We start from the raw sequence: 23,723 nt of genomic DNA, 5'->3' as shown, positions 1-23,723 counted from the left end.
ACCTTTAAAATGAAAGATATGAACTCTAAATGTCCGGATTACTTATTGTGCATCGTTAAAGTCCACTGGTCGTATTAATTATTGGAGACATTAACATCGGAGGCAATACACAACAAAGAGACTTGTTAGCCAAGGGACCAACACATAGACAATCCCAGTCCATCAAACGGAAAAAGAACTTTCGGTTACTGATAGATGTAGTAAAAGGTTTAGCAAGAAAATGAGTAAAATGCGATCACGATGAACTAAAACTGTTCACTTTGTTTGAAGGGACCAAAGCTATTCAATCATGCATCCCGAAACTACGATGTATTAGCACAAAGGTTTCTATACTTATTCAAATACCCAGAAGGTGTGAATGCTTAACCCTCTTTGCATGAAAGATATGTTGTCACTCTAGCAGAGAAAGCCTCTCACATTTTGTCTACATATGCAAAAACTATTACTTGGAATGTCTCACAAAAAAGCTTGGAATAAAACTGATAATCTTACATATTCTTTAACATCGCTAACAAAGGATGAAAGGTTACAAAATAACAAATCTGTCCTACTTACTCTTATATCAAAGGAAACGAAGAAAATCTGTCGTCATTTTATTGGATACCAACTTCTAAAACTCTTTATAAAGAAAAAAGTAAAATCACAAAATTACCCCGAATTCTGAATAACATTATAAAACAGTAAGTCCGTAATCAAATGTCAAAATCAAGAGCTAGGCGGGTCCTCTCTCTTGCAACATACGGGTGTCAAAGCCAAACAGATAAAGGACAGAGAACCAGTCAAAATCAAGAGATCAATATGTAATCCTGTCGGCAATGGGCTACATATGTCAACACGATGTTTAATCTTCATCACTATACAAACAAAAATTGTTCACAAGGATACACAAAATGACAAAACACATAAGCAAAATTTAAGACAAAGAAAACAAAAATTGAATATAGCACAATTACGCAATTACGTGATATATAAGTACCGAACTACGTCAAATGGATATCACCAAAAATAGATTAAACAGTAAAATTAATATTCAATAAGTCAAATAAAATAATACTATGAGAACTGGATTAACCATTATTTTTGGAAATATTTAATCCACCAACGGTTGAAGTAATGTCTGGAGTGCTATCATGCAGGGCTTATCCTGTCCTTTAGTTGGATTGTAGCATTTGTAGGCAACACTTTTCAATTATAGAAATACATCACGTCCGAAACCAGTCATTGTCACATTCGCAGATGAAAAGCAACGCATAGATGTCCTGAAAAACACACGAAAATTAAAAGACATTGATGAGTACAAAAACATCTATGCATGAAGCAAACATAAGACATATAATTAATTCTATTCCAGCGTGCCAATTCAAGGTCGGATGTGTAACTCAGAAAACAAATCAACATTTAAGCCAGTCAAATAATAACGATGCTAAAATAGCTAGTTGGAATTGTAATGGTTGGTATATGACACGACAAAATGATGATAGTCGAAATTTAAGGGAAAATACTTTAACGGCAATGAACTATAATATAGTTGGAATTTGCAAAAGTCATTTGATAGATTATCAAACTTTAAATCTAGAAGGTTGTAAATGGATTGGAAATAATAGAAAACTACAATGTAATTTCAAACAAGGCATGGCGTGGAAGTGAGGGAATTAGATTTTTAGTTAAAACTCGGTTCATGACAATTTTGAAGTTGATATTCTAGATGATAGAGATGACTTGTTATAGCTTTATTCAAAGGCAAACATGACCCAGATTTATGTATATATTTATGTGTGCTATTTACAACCTGAACTATCATGTAGAGGTAACATTTCACGGGAGTTTTATGTAATATTATGTTGTCATTTCAATGTTGTATTTTACGTCCTGTAATATTATGTTGTCATTTCAATATTATATTTAACTTTGCCATTAAAGTGCGAGGTTTGACATGCCATAAAACCAGGTTCAACCCACCATTTTTATTCCCCTTTAAAAGTGTCCTGTACCAAGTCAGGAAGATGGCCATTGTTATAATATTGTTCGTTTCTGTGTGTGTTGCATTTTAACGTTGAGTCGTTTGTGTTTTCTCTTATTTTTTTTTAAAGATATTGAGATAAGACGTGGCACGGTACTTGTCTATCCCAAATTCATGTATTTGGTTTTGATGTTATATTTGTTTTTCTCGTGGTGTTTTGTCTGTTGCTTGGTCCGTTTCTGTGTGTGTTGCGTTTCGGTGTTGTGTCGTTGTTCTCCTCTTATATTTAATGCGTTTCCCTCGGTTTTAGTTTGTTACCCCGATTTTGTTTTTGTCCATGGATTTATGAGTTTTGAACAGCGGTATACTACTGTTGCCTTTATTTATGACAATCTTCTTTCTCAAATGTACCCGTATAGTTCTGAGAATGCTATGTTTATCTGCGGTAACTTTAAAGGCCGAGTTGGAGGTGTTCAGGATTTGTATGACTAACTAGATCATCTACCTACACGTGTACCTATAAACGACACACGGAATGCATTTGGTGATTTCTCATTAGACTTTTGAAGGACTCAAAATGTTGCATGTTAAACGGGCGCAGGTTTCCATCAAAAGACGATTTAAAGTATGTTTCACCAATCGGAAAATAAGTAGTTCACTATATTATTGTTGCATACGCAGTACTTCCGAATGTTTGTAACTTTTAAGTAAAACTGTTTTTTCCCATGTAAATTTATTACGACATTCAACTAGCAACGAACTCACGAATACCGGATCACTCAGTCAATAATAACTTGTACACTGAATATCTCGGAATATGAAAGAATTTGCAACGAAAGGCTCCATAGATGTGAAACTAGCCCTAAAGATATGATATATCAATCTACACGTGAATATAATGTATCCGTAATACCACATGGTTTCTTCGCGAGTGGGCGATGCACAAGATGTCTTGAAAATATGGTTGACTAAATACTTGATGTTCGTAACATTGGCGGAGGAAAAAACACTTTTTATGAAAACCCCATTGACGCCATCTACAATGAAATGGGCGAAAACGTGCACTACAAAGACTACACACCAACTCTAACAAACGCAAATGACGGAACGCTAAGCCATACTGGAACAACAACGAATTACGAGACTTATCAATAATTACGAACAAGGCAGAGAAAAACTATCTACATTTTAAAGGGGATAGGCGACTGAAAAAAAAATGAAAAACAGGCGACAATTTGATAAACGTTTACGCCAGGAAGAACGTAAATATATAGCTCAGAGACTTAATAATATTAAAACATTTAACCGTACTAATCCAAAAGAGTTCTGGTGGGAGGTAAATAAACTTAGTCCGGGAGAAGCTAATAAAAATATCGATAGCGTGATAATTGATTATGGAAGTTTCTCTAATTTTAGGGAAATATATCTCTTCCCGAACCCATTGTATAAAAAAAAATTAATGAACGTGTGGGTACCGGTGCTCCAGAAGATGATTTGTTGAGTCAAAGGGTCATAACCTTTCTCAGCACGCTGAAATTATCAAAATGTTCCAACAGGTGCTCATGAAATTGACAACTTCGTGGAAAGTGGAAGGCACTCGAAATGGATTTTGGTTTAGAAAAGAGGGACATTTATCTTTTAATCATTAGAGAAACAGATAATGCATAGTAACGCGTGGATTATCGGATTTATCCAATCTCGATAGTTAAATTTAAAATTTTAACTATCTAGATTGGATAAATCCGATTATCCACTTGTATCAATGTAATAATCTATATGTCTCTAGTAACCCAAATGATATTTTGTCTAGGTGGAAGTCGGAATATTCAAGACTCTTTTCAAGCAAGCCGACTCTGGATTTATTGAGCAATTACAGCAATTAAACGAACAATTAGAACATGAATATGAAGCTCTCAATCCTTCTTCCGAAACAATTGATACGGATTTACAACTCATGAACGATCCGATCTCACTTAAAGAAACAAAACGTGCATTGCAAAGGTTAAAGAATGGCAAAGCAGTTGGAATCGACAACATCCCCAATGAAATTTTAAAAAGTAACAGTTTGACTTCCATTCTTCATGAGTTATATAACGTTTGCGTTTTACATGGTATAGTACCTGATATGTGGTGTCAAAGCATTATTTGTCCGATATTAAAAAAACGGAAAGATATATTGTAGCCCGTTGGGATATAGAGGCATAAGTCTAATGTAAACTGTAGCTAAAGTTTTTAGTCAAATAATGAACGAAAGACATGTAAGATATCTCGAGAACAACAATTTCCTGCGCTTAGAACAAAATGGATATAGGCGTCTAAGGTCATGTCTTGATCATATTTAATCTTTGTACACAATTCTGCAAAATAGAAAGCTGATGAGTTTGAATACATTCTTATGTTTTGTCGACATAAGCAAAGCGTTTGACTCGGTCAACCACACTAACTTGATGAATAAACTTTTAAGTTCATGAAAATCTTGGAATATGTGTAAAACGATCAGATTCTCTCTTCAAAACTTAAAGTTGCTGTCCGATTATCACCTGGTACTCACGGAATAGTTCTCAATAGGTTCTGGTGTATGTCAAGGTGAGAACCTCGCTCCGACACTTTTTGTTTATCCATAGACAGCCTAGTGCCAGAGATTAAAAGTCTATCTAATGGAGCTCCAATTGGAAATGATATGGTCAGTTGCTTATTGTATGCAGGTGATATTGTGTTTGTATCTGAAAGTGCTCTTGGTTTACAAACGCAGCTGGAAACTCTACATGAATGGACAAAGTTAAATTGTTTACAGGTCAATATTGATAAAACGAAGATCATGCATATTTCGGAAAGCTTCCGCCGCTAGATGTGACTTAGAACTTATGCTTGGAAATACCCGGATTGATTTCGCAAAAAAATACCGCTATCTAGGCTTAATGATATCTGACGATATTTACTACGCTGTTTCTATGAAAGAGCTCTCAACAGCAGCTAGAAGAGCACTTGTAGTATTTACATCAAAATACCTTGATATGGATAATATGGACTTGCCAATGCTCCGTGTGGAAGGCCGTACTTTAACCTATAATGGTTTACTTTTTAAATTGTTATTTGGATGGAGAGTTGTCTCATTGGCACTCACACCACATCTTCCTATATCTATATGCTACATATAAAAAGATATTCGAAAATACGGTTATCCTTGTAATAGTCCATGCGTCAGGGATGTGGGTATAAAATTAGTCGTAAAGTATTCCTTTGGGATACAGATCTTTTCACACGCTACAAGAACACTTTATTCAATAGTGTTTAAGTAATACTGAACATTAGTGGTATATCAGCCTTAATTAATTGTTCAAACAACCACGATACGATCTCAACAAAATACGTAATTGAATCCGTTAAAACTAAACTGGTAGATACTTTCAAAAGTTAATGGACTTTTAATATTCAGAACATGCCAAAACTAAGAACATACAAGTTACTTAAGACCGAATTTTATACTGAACCCTATGTTAAAAAAAAGTTTTTGTCAAGAAAACAGCGACCGATTATAGCTAGAATTCGATGTGGTATACTACCTTTAGATGTCGAACGAGGTTGATATCGAAATAATCCAGCCGACCGGAGATTCTGTAAAGTGTGCAACTCCAATGTGACTGAAGATGAAATCCACGGTTTGCTTTTGTGTAACCTTTACTCTGATAGAAGGAACGAACTCAGACAAGAACTCACCTCTGTTAACTTTGACTCCCCAGAAGAAACACTTAAAGAACTATTCACCAGGAACCCGAAAACGGTGGCAAACGTTATCCTAGACTGTTTAAGGATAAGACAAGATTTTATATAAACATTTTTACTTTAATAAAACTACACGACGTAAAAACTGTAAAACTTAATATGTTGTATCAAATCAAATGTAGCTATACATGTATAATAATGTTTTAAAACGACAATGCTTCGTAAGCCTATAAGACTGGCTTAAAAAAACAATGTTTATAACATATGCATTATATAATGACAATCCAGGCTGCATTTTAATAAACTATTTATTGCTTGATACATCGGATGCATTTTAACAGTGTTAAGTGAAGATTGTACAACAACGTTTTCATTTGATATACCAATTCTTTAACTATAGGATGATCTCTTACATTGTATTTGTACATCTGAATGTATTGTTAAAAAAAAGTACAATAACAAAAATGACGCTTTCAGAGGAAAACTCAAAAAAGAAAAATTCTTAATCAAATGGCAAAAAAAACCCAACCCCAAAACATATCAAACGAGCGAATAACAACTGTCATACGCCTGACTTACTACAGGCGTTTTCTTGTGCAGAAAATGGTCTAATAGCTAGCTAAACCTCCCATTTGTATAACAGTCGTTGCACAAACGTTAGTTAGGATTAGACGCAAGCAATATCTTATAACAAACGAAGCTTGGATAATGTCATAGCCCCACTTTTCTCTAGTGAATAACACTTCCTTTTTATTAACATAAAGTTAAAATTTATTTCTCTCTTGTTCACATATAATTAATATGTATAAAATATCATATAAAATGCAGGATGTGGTTATATTTCTAAAATTTCCGCAATTAACTGATACAGGAAATGTGGTATGAAGTTATATTTACGTCAGGTGAATTGTAAAATAAAATCACAAACAAGTTGATTAAAGGTATGGCAACACCCGCAGCAGACATGTCTAACAATGGAGAATTGCCAAAAACTCGTGCACGTGTTGGTTTTGAGATGAAGACTGCGGACCAAAACATTGAAGGTAAATATGAGATATTGTCATTTAAAAAAAAATAAAAAGCTGACTGTTAAATGAAATATGAAATCAATTAACATATCAATAAAAAAAAGTGTCCACCTATTTCTCCATTTTGATACCTTCCCTTTTGAATATTGCTACAGCTTTACACTTATTTTTTTTTACGCAGATCATTTGCAGCAAAAATCTCCTACCAAAGGGAGAGGTGAGGCAGCACTTCTTAAAAAACTTGATAATCATTTCAAAGATCCATACACACGGATATGTAGAGATCGTGGTATTGGTAGGATACCTGAAAAACTCATTCTGATGCCTTTAGTATGGTTTTTCTGCACATATCAGGTAACTTTATTTTTATTTTATATTTCCTTTTTTTTTTATAGATTCTTTATATATGTGCGAATTATGGAATGTCATATCATATGTACTGTCATGTTCTGTTCAGAAACATAATCAACAGCTACGCTTATTATGTGAACTATTTATTTTTACAGTTTGTACAATTTGTGTATCAATTCATAACTCGAATCAAAATTGTATTGTAATATGAGTGTTTTTTTTAAATTGTTACCGAATCGTGATACCCACATCTCACCTAGTTCATTATCTAAGGTAAATATCGTTGAATGACAAAATCAATACAAAAATAATCTGTCAGATAATGAAAACACATATCTATGAAAAGGAATATTTATTTAGATGTTTGAAATAATTATCTCTGTGGTCACATGATCATTTGATCTTAGTGATATTTGTTTGTATTGCAGATTAAGCACTTCCTGATGTCTCTTATTGATTTATAAAGTCATAATTAATAACAAAGTCAATATTTTTCCAGCACACAACAAGGAAGGAAAATAATTTCATTTTTAAATACATTTGATGGCTATTGGATAAATACAATATTTTTTTAATATGATTGCCAATGAGACAATTTTCCACAAGAGACCAAATGACACATAAATTAACAACTAAAAAGATCATCGTACGGTCTTCAATAATGAGCACGCCCATACCGCAAAGTCAGCTATAAACGACCCCACATGACAATGTAAAACAATTCAAACAGAAAATAACTCGGCCTAATTCATATACTAAAAATATCACATACATACAGAATGTGGTGATTAAAATATGTATGCGGGATCCAAACCTTCTCCCTAACCTGGGACAGTGAAAAAATTAATTATATTAAATTAATGTCCTACAATATAATTTTTTTTATATTTGGCATAAAACTTTTAGGGACCAAGTAAACTAGTTCCTGTAAAAGTAATATGACAAAATGTTAAATATTTAAGTGTATCTGATGATAAAGGATAATTTCGCATTTTAAATAACGCAAAAATTTGAGTAACCAGGATATATCATTTGCCTCATGTGTTAAATGATATTACATATAACTTATTTTTGTTATGCTCTATTTCTGAAGTAGAATTGATTACATATCTTACACATGGACTTTCCCTTTTTAACACTAGTAACTTTCCTTACAAAAAAAAAGTTTAATCAGTCAGTTTAAATTGGTAGACCCTTTTCGAGTGAAACATTTCGAGTATAATTGTAGTTTCTGGAGATCGAAGGAAATTTGCGGTTTTTGAGAAATATATTTATCAACAATAATTAACAATATGAGTGTTAGTCGAATTTATTTTCTCATTATAGTTAGTACTTTTTGGAAATGATCGGGCACAGTTTGCTGACTTTTTGGAACGAAATAATATAGCAATGAAACATTTGTTGTTAAAAGACTGGTCCCAGGATTATGAAACTATGCCCTATCCTCCATCGACTGGTATATATGCCATTTACACCATAGATAACCTGTTAGAGCATATCAATTACACTGTTACAAACGTGAGTATTAACACATACTTGGTTGAAACTAAGGTCTACATGAGTGCAGTTGGACCAAACAAAACTCGTACAACATTGTGAAATTATGTATTACTGTTTATTTGGTCTAAAACCTGCTCAATTTGTATTGGACGAGTTTAAAGCAAAGTGGCTTAATTACAAACCAATATCCGTCCGTTTGTTAGATCGAAAGAGGGTATTTGAGTACAATTGACTTAAGAATTGAAACCCCGAATGTTATATGATATTTGTGCATGTTTCACTACTCTTAACAAATACGAAAATTAAATTGTATCAATTATTTATCTATATATAGTGAACAAAACAACGAAGAAAAAACATGTTGATTTGTCTAAAATACTCTAGTAATATATATCCATTTTCATAATTTTAAATACAACAAAACCCATAGTACTGTTACAAAACTATCCGATTAACTGATATCTTTGAAGTTTCATAATTATTGATATTTCATAATATTATGCAATTTCTTACTAGCCTCGATTGTATATTATCTTTCGATCTTACTAGCCTCGATTGTATATTATGTTTTGATCCGTAGGTTTACAACATACCCACAACATCTGTCGGGTCTTTCTTTATACGACGGACAAACGGAACAGGTGGAAAGGAAAAACCAGTAACACTATGTCTCAATTACTTCAAAACAGGAATATATAATATAGCCGAAGAAAAAATAGCGACAATTGACACAACTCGTAAAACAGGTAACACAGCCGTACCATAGACAGCTTGATATCATAAACTATCAACAACATATACAGACTTAACTGTAACTGATAGCTTATAAATAAATTGACAAAATCTTCTTCCTAGTGTCATGTTAACAAATAATTTGGCCACCTTTTTTGATCATTTAGATTTGTGTGTCGTTTAGAGTTCGATATCTGTTACCGTTGTCTGTGGTAAATTTTGAACTGTTTTGATTCGGCTGCCTCATGCACAATAAATTTTTGCTGAACCTAAATTTATTTTTTTCGTTGAACAAAAAGACACAGCTTACCTCTTACCTTGGGTATGCGTTAATCTAGTCAATGATACCTAAATATGTATGAACTAGTACATATTTTTTATATGCTGAGCTGAGCACCACTTCTGGGTGCGGGAAGACCCATTGTTGGCCTTCAGCTGTTTTCTGCTCTTTAGTATTTTTTTTGTTGTCTTTTTGACATATTCCCGATTTCCATTCTCAATTATATGATTTTTGTCTATTATCTTATCGAGACAGAACTACAAAAAGACAAACAATAGTCCTCAAGCGCCAGTACTGAACTCTGCCATTGTTGGCATAATTTTGTTTCTTTTACGTAATTTTTTTTTAGATAAAACACATACAAATAAAATCCCAATAGATACCAGGCTTCACATTTTATACGTCAAACGAGCATTCTGTCCACAAAATACAACCAGTAATCATTGATAAACAACCAGTGTCGTGACTCTGCTTGCGTTAACTAAATTCAAAAATACTTGGTACCGGTGCACCATGTAATGTCGATTGAAGTAAGAAAATTGAGGAATAGTACAATCGGCAGTTAATTTCTTGACAAACTATAAGTTCTTCACAGGCAATATATGTCTATTTTCTAGATGAATGTCAAAGTAAGGAACACATATATCATTTCTCTAGTATCTGTTAATTCAACTGGATGGAACAGATGAGTCAAAAATGCTTATAAATTTTATTTAGACAATAAATGGAAGGTATCGTCATAAAGGATTGAGTTGTTTAATGATTAATATAAAACAAAAATCATGAGAAATTAATTTTGCTTCCTACAATTCAAAAGAAAAAAATATTTCAACTTCCTGTGCATACTTTCTGATATAAAACTTGTCTGTCAACTATATCAATTATCCTTTAAAAAAATACTTCGAGCATGTTGATGGTGTAAAGTTTTCTATTTATTACCAGACTGTAGAGACATTGATAAACAAAGTCCACCAGGGTATGGATTTCAACCAAGCATAGCAGACCTGATGAGAAGTACTGATGGAAAACTTGTCAGGTAATATATTTTGGTGTAGATTAATAAACTACGCAAACAAATCTGCACCTTTCTTTTATTTTTTATATTATGTTGTAATGTTAGTAGATCTTAGTACGTATGTATTTATTATATTTCCTCCCATTTCATGTAATAGGAATCACGCTTTATAGGAAATTTGTTGACAAAACTGTAATTTCTGATAATTCTTTGATGCAGAAAAAAGTAGAACAAAACTTGTGAAATCCAACACAAATTCAATAAGGGGAATTCCACAAAAAGTTTCAAAATAAACGATATCAATCAACAGAAAAGGGGGAAAATATGCCATATTCAGGAAATGGGTGGTGAAACCAGGTTTTATAGCGAGGTAAACCTCCTACCTGCAAGATTCAAAAGTCTCCATAAAATTTGCCAAACAAGGTCTCTGAGCATTTAGATGTAAATGCTTACAAATATGTTTGTAAACGTAATTGTTTGTTACTTCAGACAACTAACTATTTCACCATCAAACACAGAAGATGGAGTTTCTGCTCAAGGTATTAATGTTTATATATTGTGGCCAACACAAGGTTTTCCCAATATGTCATAACATGACAAATGCTTCTCCTGACTTACTACAGTTTTGTATGGTTATTAAGATTTACTGGGACAAGCTGTACCTTTTCATGAATGTGACCTACCGAATTAGAATATCTATCGGATTTGTATTAACTTAAGCAACACGACGGATGTCACATGTGGAGCAGGATCTGCTTACCCTTCTAGAGCACTTGATATTACCCCTAGTTTTTGTTGGTGTTTGTGTTGCTTAGTCTTAACAGTTTTCTGATATTTGATTGTGAGCAACAAATTGTGAAAATGATGATGATAATTTATTTCTCATGTGTGAACGAACTATTTCTCTACTCATTTCTATTTATGTGTTTTAGGTTGTTATCGGTTAACATTGAATTCAAACTAAGTTCAATCCATTTGAATGCTGAAACTGGAAAAGCTGTACAGTGTTTCGGTATTCACGGAACTGTAAGTAGTATTTCGTTAGGTTTCCATTAGTGTTTGTCATTTCGGTGTTGTGTTTGACTTTGCCATTGGAGAGCGAGGTTTGGCATGCTGCAGGGCCAGGTTCAACCCACCACTTTTATTCCCCTTTGGGGGTGTCCTGTGCCAGGTCGGGAGGATGACCATTGTTATATTGTTGTTCGTTTCTGTGTGTGTTGCATTTTGGCGTTGAGTCGTTTGTGTTTTCTCTTGTTTTTGAGATATTGAGATGGGACGTGGTGCGGTGCTTGTCTATCCCAAATTCATGTATTTGGTTTTCATGTTATATTTGTTATTCTCGTGGTGTTTTGTCTGATGCTTGGTCCGTTTCTGTGTGTGTTGCGTTTCGGTGTTGTGTCGTTGTTCTCCTCTTATATTTAATGCGTTTCCCTCGGTTTTGGTTTGTTACCCCGATTTTGTTTTTTGTCCATGGATTTATGAGTTTTGAACAGCGATATACTACTGTTGCCTTTATTTATGTTGAATAATATGATAAACAAGTCAGGTCCATTGCTATTTTATTCTATGTTGCTGTTTTGTCTGTTCGAAAACTACACATTTGCAACAAAACATGTATGTGTATTCGTAAATGATCTGTCTAGTTTGTATAAACATATAGTCTTTGACATCAATCAAATTATCTATATGTATAAGTACATTCCAGTTATTTGTCGGCTTTAATATGACTATCGTGACAAAGGATGACTTTTTATCTTAATGTAACTCGTTGACATCACCGAATGCGACTTATTATTATATTTAATATTAATGATCATCCAGACGAGTGAATATACTTTTTTCATTCGACAATAGCAAGCAGATTAGTAACAATTAGTAATAAAAATAAAAATCATACAAATACCTCTACCTCATGTCATTTTTATAGTTAGTTTTTAATATCAATGTTTGTTCTTTTCATCGTTAACTGGTGCAGGTTTACTTTGACAATCGAAAAATAGATGGACAAATAACAGTTAAGCTCAAAACAAACATTGAAGAAGTAAAATGCAATTCAGATAGTGCTAGAAACGGTAGGTGACATACGGTTAAATAATGTTGTTCTGTAAATTTAGCATGGTTTAATTGGATAGTGTATAATGATTCAGCAAGTCAATTAGACTCGTGATATGAATCTTTTATGTAAAAATAATATTTGAAAACAAAATTTTAATCATCATAATTTTAAGATGGATTTTTGTTTAAAACACCAAGCACACGCTTGAATTACTTATCAATTAACAAAACCATTAATCAAGCTTTGACATCACGAATTTCTGTTCCTTTGACTAAAATATTTGAGCTGTTTATGATAAGGCTTTTCCACTTTCTGGAAAGACCCTTTGCTTTTGTGTAGATTGTTTGTTTTTCTTTTGCTTATTTTTTCTTCCAACTAATCTTTATTTCCACATGTATTGATGTTTCAAACGATGTCGCTTATATATTTTTTTTATATAATATCGTTTGGTTTATACGCATCTAAAACTGACCATGTTTGACAAACAGTTTTCTTTATAATAGATATTTCTCTTCAACACTTTTTTTTTTATGATTTCTCAGTTGCAACCGAAAAAGAGAGCGACATATTTATATTTCCAAATTGCTTGTTTTATCCTCACACATATTACATTTAATTGTCATCGAAGCGTTCTGAGAGTTAGTTCCCCTTCTTTACCTAACATAAATGTAAGCGCAATTTCATAGTCACTCATAAATCAAAACTCAAAGATACGTAGGGTATCTTAGGGAGCTACCATTTGATTTTTATGGGGGGGCTAGGATGAAATTTGAAAAAAAATAGGCAGGACAGGAGTTTTGAGTAAAAAAAAGGCAGGATGAGACACCTGCAAAAAAAAAGTCATGATGACAATTTATGTAAAAAAAGTAAGGATAAACTAAATAAAAAAAGGCAGGACCGGGTAGAGTGAAAAATAAAAAGGCAGGACAGAGATTACAACTAAAAAAACAGGCAGGACAAAATTTTTCATCCTATCCCCCCCCCCCCCCCCTATAAAAATCAAATGGTAGCTCCCTTAATTTTAGGTCCTTGGTCAACAAAAATGAAACACAGGTCAAGGTCACATACTGAGTTATGATTTTGATTCATTTTTATAGAAAAGAACTATCCTCTTTTTATTTGTGGCCTTTACTGTATGACCTTTAAATTGATGTCAAGATCAAATGCAAATTTAATAATCTAGATTTTGACCTTTTGTGAAACACGAATACACGAGAAAGTAATTACAAATGTAATTCATTTACATTCAGTTTCAGTCATATTACCAAGAATCAGACTGATCACCGTGTTTCACTTACTCGAGCAACAGGGCGGATGACATACATAAAGCAGGATCTGCTTACCCTTCCGGAGCAACTAAGAACGATGTAGTTTTATCGAATTTTGTCATCGTGTTGTCAGATTATTTTCGGTGTATGACTTGTAATGTCCCTTTGGTATCTTTTGCCTCGCTTATACGTTATACCTATCAAAGCGAACATTTTATATTGTTAAATAATTAGCCTTTTTTGATAGAAAATCATTACAAAAAGACTATTTTCTCAATGATTTCAGCAAAAACACAAGACATTGTGATTTCTGCGCTTGCATTGTTGTTCTGTTTACTGCATGGGCTGTTTTGTTTGCAAGGTTGGATTACTTCTGCCATACTGTTCAAGGTAATGCAATAGACTTTATTACATTGTTCGTTGAAATTGACAATTCTTCAATGTCATAATCAAAAGAAATATACTCTATATATTATATACTAGTAAATAAAATTCTTTTAGACAAAAATTTATCTAGTTAAGCATCAATATTGAAGAAGTGTCAAAAGTTACTTGGGATAAGCGATACTATGAAAACATATTTCATTGAAATAAATGTAATTGAATGTAAGCGCATTGAAGTAACATATTTGCCATTGAATGTGTATACTCGATAGGCAATTTTCATTCTTTCTAATCCAAATGACTTAAAGCATGTCTTATGATAAAAAAAAACATATCTTAAAAGCTTATGTAATCCGTACAGTAAAACCTGATATTTGTCGAAATCATTTTCAATGTTTATTTCAGAAAACAAGAGACTACTACAACGATTTGACAGGAAAGATATTATCAACAAGGGCATGCTGGGAAATATTTAAACTAAACGATTTAATTTTGTTCCTTTCACATTGTGTTACAATAGTTGGATCGGTGATAAAAATTAGCATTGATCATGGGGTAAGTTTTTTTTTTATATAGAAATTTATCAATAACATGAGCAACACGACGGGTGCAACATGTGGAAAAGGTTCTGCATACCCTTCCGGAGCACATGAGATCACCCAAAATTTCTGATAGGGTTCGTGTTGCTAGGTCTTCAGTGTTCTATGTTGTGTCTTATGTACTAATACTTGTCTGTTTATTTTTTTCTTTTTCTTTTAGCCATGGCATTGTCAGTTTATTTTTGATCTATGAATTTGAATGTCCAACTAATATCTTTCGCCCTTATATTTTTCTGTTTTGTATTTTTAATTTATGAAATATCAAGAAGGTTATGATCCCGTCGATGTTTCGGCCACGGAAATTGCACAAATATAAAACATCCCCAAGTCTTTAATTTGTAAATAATTTTGAACGGATAAATCGTTATACGGAGAAAGATATGGAAATTTTAGTTTTTATAAATAAGATTTAATGTTAGAATGATGTCATAAACAGGCCGACATTTAAGTTTCGGCACTTGAAGACAATCTTACATTTTGGTTTAATTAAAATTATTTACGAACAAAAGCCCTACAAAAAAAGTTTATCTTAAATAGAGAACCTTGCATAAGACATCTTGTGGTACATAATCATTTTGCTTCTATCTAAGTATTAAAGGTTTGTCTTGTGAAAATTCGAAGTGTGTTGTTTAATTAATATATAAAACAGTTTTACGTTTCAAATTCAAAGGGCTTCAAAGTAGCCTTAGTTTATCTACTTTTCTTATAGAAGATCTTTCTTCGCGACAAATGATGCCCGATTCTAAGTATTCACTTTTATATTATTCTTTCATATGTTCTACTTCAGCTACAGACAAACTATATTATATCAATGTATGACGCAACTGGAATCCTCCTAGGTATTGGCTGTTTGTTTACTTGGATCAGTGTTTTGCATTATTTAGCGTATGATCATGTATTCGGCGTAAGTACGAGTAATCAATTGAAATATTTATTGTCTTATAAATATGTTTTTCAAACAATTTCGTGTATTAAATTGCCTTCAACCGTTTTGTTTTTAAATTAGATACAAAATATTTTAGTTTTGATAGGATTTTAAAATAAATACTGGAAAATTTCTTTTTCACCAATGAGTTATCGAAATGTTTAGCAATTAAAATAATTCAGATTCATAATTTAGAGAACATTATTCGCCCTCGTATGAGACCGAACACAAAAGACAAATTTAAATATATGAAATTTAAGAAAGCATTTTTTTTCATAGGACCTCCACCGTGTTACTTATTTTGATCTTTTAAGTCGTTTGATTCAATTAAATCATTCATGTAGTATAAAATTATAAGCCAGGTTTTTCTACACGAACTATGTGTCCAGATGAGTCTTATGTGGACGAAACACGTGTTCAGCGTATCAAACTATGAGCAGAGTGTCTTAAATGAAGTTTTACAACCCTACATCGATACCACTGCAGTATGAAGTTAAGTTTCTCAGGGTATCAACAGCTGAGTTAACTGCTGAGCAGACAAAACATTATTAATAAGGTCATTTCCAACGAATTACTGGAAAGAAAAACGTTAAAGTTACTCCAGTCATAGGCAGTCTTCATATATTTCTAATTGAATCGGTCTACAATGACCTATTACATTAGCATTATCTTTTGAGCGTCGAGCCCTTAAGTTCAATATGGAAACTGTTGATGATTTTGAGGTTTTTATTACTATTCAAATGGTGTATTTGTTATTGACATTTTAGTGACCTTACTCGAACACCACTGATGTATTTTTTATTATTAATCTGATATCTTTGTTGATTTTTGTGGCAATTACTAAGCCTGTGCAACTATATATGTAGATGTATCGTCCTCGAGGAAATCATCAGCTACGTAGTCAGTAAACATGTACCAGTTTTAACATTATATCATTCATACGGCTTATGGTTTAGACACATGCTTTATTAATTCGTAATACATAAGCATACTGTATGATATGCAATTATATTTCAGCTTTTATTTAGTGTGATGGAGAGATCCGCATTTGTTGTTATCAAGTTTCTGACTTGTGTTTCCATATTATTTGGTGGGTTTGTATTATGTGCATGGGCTGTGCTTGGACCATATCATATAAAGGTACACTTTGTTGTAATTATCCTGTATACATAACTTTTACTGGGGTCAACAGTTAATTCCAACGATATATATGATAAATGCTTAAAAAATCAACCTCAGAAAGCACTCTTTGTAGTCTCGCTTTAAAACACGACTCATACTAAACAAAGGAATGCGTCATAAAAGAATTCATGAAAAGTTTTCCTTACCGATTTAACGGCAAAACTGTTAATGTGGGTAGTTTGTTGAGACCTGGATGTAATTATATCAATTTTGAATATATATTGAATAAAATATAGATCACAAGGAACAAAACGAATCACAACATTGAAATTCGAATCTGCATTGTATATATAGTTGAACAAAGTTCTTCTCTATTATATCATAAATTACATTTTGTTTGCTTGAGTAATACTTTTTTTTTAATATTTACAGTTTGCCTCTTTCACATCAACCTTCCAGTCTTTGCTTGCTCTTGTAAACGGGGATGAAATTTATGTGACATTCACTGCTGTTGACTCAGACAAGGAAATCATTCGGTTTTTCAATGGATTCTTTCTTGTTGCCTTTTTGGCTTTATTCACTCTGATAACTCTAAACATATTTATAGCAATATTCAACACAGCATATGAACATCAACACGACAATGTGAGTATATAATGCAAAAACGTAATTCATTCATAAATTAAGATCTTTAGTATCTTTATAACAAATGGAAGAAATCCTTTCTAAATTTCTTTTAAGCACTTTCCTGGATTAACCGTCATCGAAAACACTTAAAAACCCGAAAAATGTACTTGTACTTTTTTTCGCGGGTACTTATTTTCGCGAATTGTGTATTTCAAACACGTTCCGGGGTATTTATTTTCGCGATTTTATAATTATTGCCTTTCAGTTGAAAGGTTTGATTTAGAATTGCGTGTGTTTATTTTTGCGATAATAAACCAACCGCGAAATTCGTGAAAATAAATACACCGTCAAAATAAGAACAATTACAGTACTTGAAAGCCGAATATGTATATAAGAACTTAAACAGCTAAAGATCAATTTCACATAAAAAAGGAACCTTAATAATAGCAAGTTCATTTTGCCTGAGTGAAATAAAATCTTCATTTTGCCTGAGTGAAATGAAACTTCGTTTTTTTTTAGTTAAAGCAAAAGAGGTGTTGAAGAGTTATATCTATACGTTTAGCTTCTATTAGATTCCGTTAAAAAATAATAATATTCATTTGCCTTAATAACTCTTTATGTGTATAAACTAATTATGTTTTGTTCCACTTTCTTATTTTTTTTATGTTGTTGTTATTAGGAATATAAAAAAGAACATAGAAGTGACCTTCTGAAATTTTTAGGAAGGATGGAATCGAAAACGTTTGATACTCCAACATGTGCGTCATGTGTAAGGAGTTCTTGTCCATCAATGTTGGGGTGTACCTCGTAAGTATCAATTGTTGCTCAAGATACACAGCAGATTACCTGATCTTTCTATTAGGCAGCAATCGATTAAGCGAAATCAAAGCTGGGTCACATAACAAAACCAAGGATAACACATCAACTATAAAAGAAACAAAAACCAATGAAACAACAGAAACACCGACCTGCTAAAAAAAACACCAAACGTCAACATACGCAAAAACAGACTATTTGATAATAACTGTCATGTTCCTGTCCTGATACACTCAGAACACAGACATACACCAATTAATCACACAATAGAAAATAAGAACATAATAGCATCGGACACCTCCCATTCATTTACGACAGTTCACCAGTTCACAACAAAAGAATTATGAACAGTGCGTCATACAAATGTATCATAGCTACAAAAAAGTATTTTATGGCATGTGTATGTGCATTAACTACGTTTTCTGATATTTCAATTTAATTAACAATGGAAGGTAGTGGTCTGTCAAAACTGTAAAAGACTAATAAGGATTGCACATTGTAGAGTAACACTCCAATCAACCAGCTCACAGGATAACAATCAATTATATAAGTTATTTTAACAAACTGTTTGTTGCATCAAAATAAGGGTAAATAATGATCATTATTCTATTCTTTAAGCACATTAAATTGGTATTGTTTGGAATAATTCCGTTAAAAAAGACCTATTTTTATTTAAGGAATTGAATAACTTTTGATAAAATGGTAGGTTATGACATTTTGATACAAATATGTGCTGAATTTCATCCTACTTTTTAAAACAACGTCTTATTTGAACAACGATGGGTGTCATATGTAAAGCAGGAACGTCCTAAAGTTCTAAAAGATCTAAGATCACCCCAAATCTTTGTTAGGGTTCGTGTTGCTCAGTCTTGTTTTTTTTTATTGTGTTTTATAAACTGTTGTTTCGTCTGTGGAATTATTTTAATTTAGTGCTGGCGTTGTCGGGTTGTTTTCGACTTTTTTGGTTGTCACTTTGACGATTTTCGTCAATCCTTTACATCTATTTATTGTCGTGTTTTTTTTTTATAAAATGGTTAGTTATGATGAATCTGTTATTAATATTTGTTTTTGATTTATTTGAATAAAAAAATATGATAGTTATTGAGCAGGTTATAATGTTACCGAATAACGTTATTGATTTGAATGCATAAATAATTCAAATGTTCAAAGAGCAAATATGTGTTACAATGAAAATAACACGTAAACATTCCGTGGGTCCGACACCTTCGCTGAATTAAACCTTTTTTGGATCTCTCAAAACAAAACATTTAAAAGCCTAAGATGAATAAGATCTCACCATGTGACGATCGTCTCTGTATCAGTTTTAGTGTTCGAGATAAAGTTGACAATGAAAATGGGAAATGTGTCATAGCGACAACAACCCTACCATTGAGCAGACAACAGCCGAAGGCCTGCAATGAGTTGCAATGGAGCGAGAAACACCCGCACCCGGAGGCGTCCTTCAGCTGGACCCTTAACAAATAGGCATACTTGTTTAATGATAATGGACGATATCTACATTGCTTAATTAAAAATAGTATCATTGGTCAGGACATCTCTATATATTTACGGGGTCATTTTTTTTAATTTTTTTTTTTATAAAATCTAACTAAAACATAAACATTTCTTCATTTTTCAGATTTTGCGATGAAGACCGATACAATCGAAAATCCTACCAGTTCAATACATGATGACTCTATAATGCAATACATGTTTTTAAAGAGAATTTTTTATATCAAAATCGAACAATTTATTGACATTGTATTCATGAGCTCAAGCTGTGGTGTTTGTGTTGATAAAAAGAATGCTGTCTATTTTACTTGTTGAGCAAATGCAATGTATATTGTTACTGTTAATATAACACATCAAAGAGAATAAGATTAATATAACGTCTTTTTCATTATATTCTGAAATATGTTGTAACTTTCATGAAAAATATCATTATAACAATAACTTTCAAAATGCATTAAAATAATGCATAAAGTCGGGAAAAAGAAAAGAATACAACAAGGAGGCATCATTGATACCTTCCATACATTTTAACCAGTAAATAATATTTATTCTTATACACAAGACATATACAAATAAAGGCAACATTAATTAACATCTGTTTAAATGAGAGGCGAACGAGGGACATTCAAGTAAAAAATTAAAAAAACAACCTGTCAACGCCTAGGCTAAAAAAGAAAAAAGACCAATAGACAAAAAATAGCACAAAGACACAATATAGAAAGTTACACGATTTGGAAGGACAAGCGTATCCTGATCCACATGTGGCACCTGTCAGGCTGATAATGTTAGTAGAAACTCGGTTATAACTTTAATTTGGTAGTTCTTATTCGTATGAAGGAGACAATATTGTAATAACGATATTAGGAACGTATCCGCTATCATCTGTTAAACAGATATTTCATGTAAGTCAACCAACACGTAATGGCGTCTGTTAAATTTACGAAAGAATGATTTCAACTCCACCATTTGTTGTATAGCTTACTTGTGAGTGAATGCCCTCTATCAAGGAAATCATTATAGGGAATTCAAGTCCGTAAATATTAGGACATACATACTCCGTAGTTGACACGGCTGGAATGTTGCTACATAGAAATGGAAAGATTTCTAATGTAGAACTGAAATCATTTCTTCTGACGTAAAGTTGTAATTTTAAGTCTAACAGGTGTAGAAGGTGAAATGCTTATTTTTGTCTGCATTTTGTGTCACTATTGGATTTGCATAGCTCAAAGTTTTCGCATGCTTTTGTTTATTTTCGATCAATGAATGTTCTTTGTGTACATAGTTGTTTTCTATCCATTTGTTTGATATGTTTGAGTATTTGATTTTGCCATTTTATAACTGACTTTTCGTTTTTTATTTTCTTCGGCGTTCAGTATTTTGAGATTTTACTTTGAGTCTTTATCCCAATCTTCTGTCCTTTTCCTTTGTGTTTGTAATTTTTTTCAAACCATATTGTTCTTTTATAAAATTTACTTGATAACTTGTTAATTTTCTTTGGTATTCTCTGTATAGTTTCCATAACTGTGTTGTTCTTTTCGGATTAAAAATTTTTGTTTTGACGATCGCAAATTTTAAACAACAGTGCACAGTTGAGATTTTTCGCCTGCTTTACTTATGATAATTGAATGGCTTGCTGAGTCTTTTTGATCAAGGTTTCATTTCAAATATCAAAGAAACTGGACATACACCATGACCAACGAAAATAAGGGTAATATCAGATTAACCCCGCAAGACGAATACGCACATATATTATAGCATTTATTCCATACACTAAATACAGTAAGCCGGCTGCTTATAGAATCAGAGAAACGGACCTAACCTCGAAAGCGTCGATGAATCTCGCCAGATCGACATTGCACCTTACTTTTATTGTATACAACAAAAAAATTGTTTAAAGGATCTGTGGAAATGGCCCTTACAGTGATAGCTTAACGTTGACATGTAATTAAGGTCAATGGCAATAACATTCTTCAAAACGGACATGTATTCTTTACTAGATTTCCATACATTGACGATCTACTGAATAAGGTTTCTATGACGCGAACACAACCAGGAACGTTGATCACTGATCAATTACGATAGGTCAATACAAGATGAGTAAAGATAAAACCTTTCTGACGACATGTATTCAATACCTTGAAATTGTTCTATATGAAATAGTGCAAATACAATATTGCAATCTTGGTATTTATGATGAGTTTATCTATATTTCAATATATAAAGTTGTTCTATAACTCATTATAAACCTCACTTATAAGAAAATCGATACTTAAGAACCTTAAGTTTTTAATAGTTGTTATACCATAAACAATTTATGCAAAAACACATTACGGTAAAAGTAGTTTTTTTTCGATATTCAAGTTTCTAAAAATTGACGATGGAGATAAATCAGGGTAAAGATATAAAAAAAAAACTTGCTTGAAATCCAATAGAGCGAGCCCGGGTGCGTTGGCATAAATTGTTTCCTGTTACAGATATGCATGCAATAACATTAACGGTACCAATTTTCCTGCACTAGATGCGCATTTCGACAATACATGTCTCTTCGGTGATGCTCGAGGAAAAAGTATTTGAAATCCAAAGCTTGAAGAGCTATAATCCAAAAGGTCCAAAAAAAAATTGCCAAAATCCGTGAAAGGAATCAAAGCTTTGCATGAGGGGAATACATTCCTTTATCTATGATAATTTCTAACATTTTGTAACAGCAAATTTTCATAACACAAAAACCCGTATTTTTATGCCAGTACCGAAGTACTGGCTACTGCAACTCGGCTTTTGCTAGACTGAAACCTAAGAATTTAGAAGAAAAAGAAAAAAAATCAAAGATCCTAAGTTTTCTCCTATCTGAAATGTAAAGCTTTGTACAACTAAATGACTCCGTCTGGATTGCTAACGGATAATCATCCTTACAACAGGCTTTGCGACTTGTATCGCAGCTTAGACAAGCATTACAACACCACATAACATCATGCTTTTACAACTGTCCTAGTATTAATGTATAAGCTTGTTTGAGGTTAATCTCACGCAAAATCATGTTTACCTGTGTAGTACAATGCAATATGATTATATTGGCTTTAATTAAGTATCATTATAAAAATAAAAAATCATCCTATCATAAATCTAAATAGTGGATGATATGGGGAATGTGTCACAGAGACAACTACCCGACCAATGATTGAATACACATTCGAAACCCACAAATGGGTTTCCCACAGCGAGAAAATCCCACAACCTACTGCAGATTTCAACTTACCCCAAACAAAAATGTGTACTTGGACGTCAAACTGAACTCCTTGACATATAAATGAACTAAAGTTAAAAAAAAAACATACAAGACTAAGAAAGGCCATAGGCTTCCGACTTGGGACAGTCGTCAAAACGCGGCGTAGTTAAACATGTTAAGTGAGATCTCAACCCTCCCCATTATCTCTAATTAATACAAATTGATGGATCCTGAACATGCTGAATTTTAATTCGTTATATACCATATCGTACATATACTGTAATAATAATGTGAATGGTTCTTAATTCGAACAAGTATATAATCTGTGTTGTAATTGATCTATCAAATCTTCTAATTAAAACAACTATATATCTATTTACTTTTTGTTTAACAGTCTTTTATAATTTACACATGTTATATTCATAGTTGTTATTATTGTAATACTTAGTATTATATTCTCTGTAATTAGGTCTTTCTACTTTTCTGTGAAAAGACCTATTGTTTTTCTTCTGATTATTAGGTCTTTCCACTTTTCTGTGGAAAGACCTATTGTTTTTCTTCTGATTATTTTTTTTTTCTTCCGCCTTATTTTGTTCTAGCGA

General features: G+C 32.5%; 1 protein-coding gene across 2 annotated transcripts; it reads left to right on the top strand.

The window, feature by feature from the left end:
- Positions 1–6,206: 6,206 nt before the first annotated feature.
- Positions 6,207–20,275, top strand: LOC134683103 (mucolipin-1-like). Of its 2 annotated transcripts, XM_063542187.1 has the most exons (14): positions 6,207–6,726; positions 6,893–7,065; positions 8,389–8,580; positions 9,143–9,308; positions 10,517–10,610; positions 11,522–11,615; positions 12,565–12,661; positions 14,200–14,303; positions 14,703–14,852; positions 15,684–15,800; positions 16,839–16,961; positions 17,376–17,588; positions 18,250–18,377; positions 20,026–20,275. In XM_063542187.1, exons 1-14 carry the CDS (start codon positions 6,627–6,629, stop codon positions 20,075–20,077), a joined length of 1,803 nt encoding a protein of 600 aa, XP_063398257.1. In that variant the 5' UTR covers positions 6,207–6,626; the 3' UTR covers positions 20,078–20,275. The 2 variants fall into 2 exon arrangements, with proteins under 2 accessions (XP_063398257.1, XP_063398258.1); XM_063542188.1 differs by lacking the exon at positions 8,389–8,580 and having other exon boundaries at positions 6,210–6,726.
- The last annotated feature ends 3,448 nt before the right edge of the window (positions 20,276–23,723 follow it).

Source organism: Mytilus trossulus, chromosome 9 (assembly GCF_036588685.1).
Source record: "Mytilus trossulus isolate FHL-02 chromosome 9, PNRI_Mtr1.1.1.hap1, whole genome shotgun sequence".
Classification (NCBI taxonomy): domain Eukaryota; kingdom Metazoa; phylum Mollusca; class Bivalvia; order Mytilida; family Mytilidae; genus Mytilus; species Mytilus trossulus.
The sequence above is the reverse complement of the archived record's forward strand: the minus strand, read 5'-3'. Positions and strand labels throughout refer to the sequence as shown.

Bases quoted from the DNA above. Each gene is read 5' to 3' on its own strand.
- LOC134683103 (XM_063542187.1), top strand. From the start codon at position 6,627: ATGGCAACACCCGCAGCAGACATGTCTAACAATGGAGAATTGCCAAAA. The intron at 7,066-8,388 runs GTAACTTTATTT...TTCTCATTATAG, and splicing joins GGTTTTTCTGCACATATCAG to TTAGTACTTTTTGGAAATGA. The intron at 10,611-11,521 runs GTAATATATTTT...TATGTGTTTTAG, and splicing joins ACTGATGGAAAACTTGTCAG to GTTGTTATCGGTTAACATTG.